A 6,000-nucleotide genomic window follows, 5' to 3' on the forward strand; every position below is an offset into this window, starting at 1 on the left:
TTGACATTTTCCAGTGTAGTTTTTAAGCTGTTTCATATTGTCCAGTAATAGAATCTAAGAACATCATACCTATCATGTTGCATGAAAAAAATAAAATCTTGTTGCCTAACTGTTACCCCAAAAAAATTCAACAAATTTAAACTCAATTTTTTCAAAATAGTAAGTTTAATGATATATTATATGGAAGTTAAACACTTAAATTTATTTACTAAATATTCTGAAATGCACAGTTGAAAAAACATTAAAAGTGTCGAATGACTTTCATAGTTGTGTGTATCTGTATGCNACGGTGGAATTCCTGGTTTAAATCAGTGCAATATCATGCTGAATATTGTAATGTTTACATAGAATTTTTCAGCAGTGAAATAAACCTTACTCCTGACACTGCTTGTCTCAATCAGTGCAAAGTTTTGTTGGAAAGCAAGTACGTTTGCAAAGACTTTCAGTTCATTGCAGAACACGCTCAGATATTAATGGATACTCTTCTCTTTTTCGAAACATGTGGTGTATCTATTCACAAAGCTTACAATAAGATTTTTGATCCGCGGTCTAAACTTCGATGTAATTCTCAGGCATCATACTCACGAAAAGATTCACGCAACATATTTCTTCAAGAAATGTTTCACAAAACAATTGCAAAGTTTAATACTTACTACTCTCCAGAACTAGACGTATTTAAAAAATGCGGGCCCAAGTTTAGTCAACCTGCATTAAACTTCATGAAAGCTTCTCGAGTTTTCGATCCAGAACAAATAGTCAACCTCAATATTGAAGACGACGATGTATTCAAGAATATTCCAGAAATGAGTGGTCAAGATATAAAACTCGAGTATGCTGCTTACAAAGAATATGTAAAAGAATGTGCAAACCAGGACTTAAATTAGATTCTGGAATTCAGAGGTAGTCTCAGGGAGATTTCCAGAACTTACAAAAAAAGCAAGACAAGTGCTCTCAGTGCTTCCTAATTCAGTAGATTGTGAAAGAGCTGTATTTTGCTACGGCCAAATTTTTACAAAACAAAGACAGAGTTTGAAAGAAAACGCAGCTTCTGGACTAACTTCTGCATGCATAATTTTTAAAAGACACCGCATCCTTGCCGCATAATTTTTAAAAAATTTCTGCATAATTTATAGGGCCCTACTCATAACTATGATGCTGAAGCTTTTCAGAATTTTCAGTCTCTAATTTTATAATAAATCTGTAGTAACAACAATCAAGGTAGATATAAACAAAACTGTAGATATAAACAAAACTAGAAGCCGCTTGCTAGAATATTTTATATAGAGTGTCGTAACAGGCAATGATTGTTAGCAACCGGCAGTTTTTGATGGGGATTTAAAAGGCGTTTTGAAAATAATTAAATTGCTTAAATGCAACTTAATTGACATTTTCCAGTGTAGTTTTTAAGCTCTTTCATATTGTCCAGTGATAGAATCTAAGAACATCATACCTATTATGTTGCATGAAAAAAATAAAATCTTGTTGCCTAACTGTTACCCCCAAAAAATTCAACAAAATTAAACTGATTTTTTTTAAAATAGTAAGTTTAATGATATATTATATGGAAGTTAAACACTTAAATTTATTTACTAAATATTCTGAAATGCACAATTGAAAAAACATTAAAAGTGTCGAATGACTTTCATAGTTGTGTATATCTGCATGCATAATATGAATTTTGTTAAACAAAATAAATAATAATAATTTTAAGCAGATTTATTACCAGTTCCTTGCTCAGGAGCAAACAACCTTTCTTTGAGTGTGGGACTTCTAGTCGATATGGTAGTTCTCCGAAAACCAGAGCGACTTGCGTAACCTTTTACTTGATTGACATTTTGTGATCTCACAACTAGTAAATTTGAATTTAGTGACATACTTTTGCCAATATTCGGCACACACAATCTTGCAGCAACAAACATGGCTGCCATCTTTGTAGAAACAGATCTGTAAAAATATTTGAAAAACTTTAAAAAATGTATGTTACTATAATAAAAATAAGCAAATCCATTTTAAAAAATTAATAAATCATATGTTTTAATCTCCAATAGCACAAGCCTGCGATGAAAAAAATAGAAGAGGCCTGATAGCTGAACTTTATGTATTGTTTGATGCTGAAATGGAAAACGATAATGAAAATTTTCCATCACGTCAAATTTTTTTGAAAAATTCAATTTTACTGGAATTTTTAAGAACATTTACCATGTTTTTTTTCTTCTCATATTTGAATTACTTCCCTTCTTGAGTGGGCAGCATTCTACTTGGGTAAAATTTACAAAAGTACCCCTCTATGACATCTTCCTGTCACCGTCCCTCTCTCTGTCACAATATCTTTCGACCAATAGTGTAACGAAAATGGTTCAACGACCTCACAGGAACACCAGCAAGGGCATTCGGGAGAAATTTTTAAAAAAAGTATTTTTAACGTCCGCTTTTCTCTGTACGTTTCGTGAAGCATGGCTTCGAGTTTTAGATGTTGTGAAAATTTCCCATTTGACTTTTGTTACATATGCGGCGAACATAGTGTTATTAAAAATCGCACGAGGAGTATTACAGACTATGTAAGACAACATTATCTTGCGTATTGTTGCATGAAACTCAGAGATCAGGCCAAATCGTGGGCTCCTCTTAATGTCTGTGTATAGTGTCTAAACGATATACGCTTATGGCTTCGAGGAAAGAAGACTGCCTTACGATTTGGAATTCCTATGACCTGGAGGGAGCCTAAGAACCACTTTGATGATTGTTATTTTCATTCCTGCCGTGTTTGTGGTCATAACCGGAAAATTCAAAGGCTTATCTTATCTTGATAACTTTCCATCAGCCATACGCCACATTTCTCATGGACCTGATGTTTTTGCGCCTCCAACTGAATTGCCAGTCATCTGTTCAGACTCGGAATATCCAGAAGTTCAAGGCTCCGATATCGAATATATGCCATCTGTAACCGGTTTCCTTTTACCTTCTCTCTGGTTAAACTTAATGATCTGACTAGAGATCTCGGCCTTTCGAAAGAGGCAGTTGAATAATTATTAGACTTCAGACTGAAAGAAAAAACTTATTGGAAAAAGGAACATCTTTTTATTGGTACCGGAATTCAGAAAAAGAATTTATTAAGTATTTTGACAAAGAGGAAAACTTGGTCAATTGTTCTGTATTGATGAGCAAATTTAATGTTATCTACGATGAAGATGAGTGGAGGCTGGTTATAGATTCATCTAAAAGAAGTCTCAAAGTTGTCCTTTTTCATCATGTGAGCCAATATACACCTATACCAGTTAGACACTCGGTTATTTAAAATAATACTATGATAACCTGGCTCTTGTCCAGGACAAAATAAAATATATTGATCACAGTTGAACCATTTGCGATGATTTGAAAGTTATCTCCATGTTTCTTGTTGAACAAGGTGGATTTCTCATGTTTAGGTGGAGGTTCACAAGGTGGAAGTTCTCATGTTTAGGTGGAGGTTCACAAGGTGGAAGTTCTCATGTTTAATTTGAGATTGTCAGTGAAACAGCCATGACAAGACTCACCATTGATTCAAAAAAGAAAAACTGAAAAGATAAAATCTTGACCCAAGCATCAAGAACATTATTTGACGCAGCTTAGTTGATCGAAAAGAGTATTGTTACCCCCTCTAAACATAAAATTAGGTGTAATGAAGCAGTTTGTCAAGGCTGTTCCAAAAGAGGACGATTGTTTCAAATACCTGTGCAATAAGTTTCCAGGTTTATCCCATGCAGAAAGAGGGAATCTTTGTTGGTCCAGATATCCGCAAACTCATAAAGGATAAAGTTTCTGAGACTAACATGGTCACAACGGAAAAAGAAGCTTGGGTTGCCTTCATAGATGTTCTCAGTAAATTTCTGGGTAACTACAAGGATCCTGACTGTAACTCATTTGTAATGAAAGTGCTGAACAAATTAAAAACTTTGGATCGTTCCACGAGTGTCAAAATGCATTTCCTTCACTCGCATGTGGGCTTTTTTCTCGAAAATGTAGGAGCAGTCAACGAAGAACAAAGTGAAAGGTTCCATCAGGAAATGAAAGATAGGGAGCTTAAATATCAAGAAAGATGGGACAAGAACATGCTCGACGACTACTGTTAGTTGTTAACTCGAGATCGGCATAAGGTTAAGCATAAAAGAAGATCATCAAAAATAAGTTATAGAGAAAAATGTGCATGTACTTACATAAAAAGTTTTTGTTTTGTTTTGCTATTTGTTTCAAACTTTCATGTACACATACACAATATTTGCTATTCTTGGTCAATCGTCAATTTTACGTAAGTTTACCTTAATGAAAATAAATTAAAATTATATGTTGGTGATTTTCTTCTAGAAACTTATGCAAAAAGTTTAAATTCAAGGAATGTATTGTTTTTTCTCTTGACCAGAGGTTACTTGTACGATCTGGCATATTTTTCTTTCATTTTAACTTACAAAAAATTTGCCTTTCGCTCAAAAATTAATTTACCTTCACAAGATTCAATTTAAATAGATTGAAATGAATAAAGAAGAAAGTTTACCAGACAGTACATGCACAATTGTTTAAGTGAATTCCTTTCCAAATGTGATTTTAGTAAAAACATTAATATCGATTTTACAAAAAATCCTGATGTGATGGTGGAAAATGAAGGTCATTTTCGGAATCAGCACATCAAATAACATATAAATCAACAATAACTTCTCTTGTATTTCCCCAAAACTTCAATTTCGCAGGTTTGTGTAGTTAATTGATCAAAATAATAATAAAAATTTTAAAACATACAATGATTTTTTAAAACTTTTGAAAAAATAATGAAACCAGAACACACTAAATTTTAAGTAAATTGCACTACCATATATATTAGTGTACAAGTCCACTTTTCAAATTGCCAAAATTTTACAAAAATGTGGGGGTCGACTAATGAGTATGGTAATAAAGATGGAGATATGATGATTATGAAATATTGAAGCATTTTTACCAATGAAATATGAGCAACTCTGTATCAATTTAGCTATTTCAAAAATTCTTTTTAATATGTTATATACAATTTTGCATTTTCTCTCAAATATTCTTTATATAGAAAGTTTTTTCAGAAACAATACTTTATATTATGTTCAGAAAAATATCAAGAATAAGAAAGTTAAGATTATTAGCTCAAGAGTAATACAAAAAATATAACAGATCACCACAGATATTTAAAAAAAATATATATACAGATAATAAAACAGATCACCACAGACATTTAAAAAAAAAAAAAAAAAAAAAAAACCAAAANAAAAAAAAAGAAAAAAAAAGGGTGATAAGGGAATAATAGAACATCAATTCAACAAAATAGAATTTTCAATTTTTGGTAAAAAGCAAACAAAAAAATATATAATTAAATAAGTAACCCATACCAAAGTTTAAGGTTTAAAATCAAATGCTGAGCCATATCTCTGTGCAATTACCGTAATTTTCACAAACAATTCAATATAAGATATTTTTTTTAATAAAAATTTGACAATTTAAACCATTTTTTTCAAAATTTTTGTTTTAATTCTAATTTAGTCTGAAATATTTATAAAAAATTTCAGACACGAAACAAATATAATCCTTAAAATTGTTATAATAATAGAAATCAAGACATACTGTTTAACCAATATCTTAAATTATTATAGGGTGAGTACGGATATGATTAAACATAACTTTAAATAAACTTGATTTTAAAAAAAATTTTCACTACATTTATGAATGCAACAGGCATCACTAACATACTAAAGATGTCATGCATAAAAATTTAGCAAAATACCAAATATTTGGCAGAACACTTTTGAAAAAATAATTAATTTATATGAACAAATAAATTTAGTCACCATAGAAATATAATTATAACTTAGCTATATTATTGACATGATAAAAGATGTAATATTCTTGTTATATTATTTCTAACACAGTACAATATCCCGGGACTTTAACAGGTTTGAAGAAATAGATCGGAAATCAAAGATCAAAACTTTCTTCATACAATAAAAA

General features: G+C 31.2%; 1 protein-coding gene across 3 annotated transcripts in view; it reads right to left on the bottom strand.

Moving 5' to 3' along the window:
• LOC107442554 (growth hormone-inducible transmembrane protein) overlaps nt 1-6,000 on the bottom strand; it is a 29,707-nt gene that overhangs the window by 19,971 nt on the left and 3,736 nt on the right. For all 3 annotated transcript variants that reach the window (XM_071186151.1, XM_071186150.1, XM_071186152.1), the window contains exon 2: nt 1,724-1,944. In XM_071186151.1, coding sequence (XP_071042252.1) covers nt 1,724-1,928 — 205 coding nt within the window. In that variant the 5' untranslated portion in view covers nt 1,929-1,944. The remainder of the gene's footprint in view (nt 1-1,723; nt 1,945-6,000) is intronic.

Source organism: Parasteatoda tepidariorum, chromosome 10 (genome assembly GCF_043381705.1).
Source record: "Parasteatoda tepidariorum isolate YZ-2023 chromosome 10, CAS_Ptep_4.0, whole genome shotgun sequence".
In the NCBI taxonomy this organism is placed as follows: Eukaryota; Metazoa; Arthropoda; class Arachnida; order Araneae; family Theridiidae; genus Parasteatoda; species Parasteatoda tepidariorum.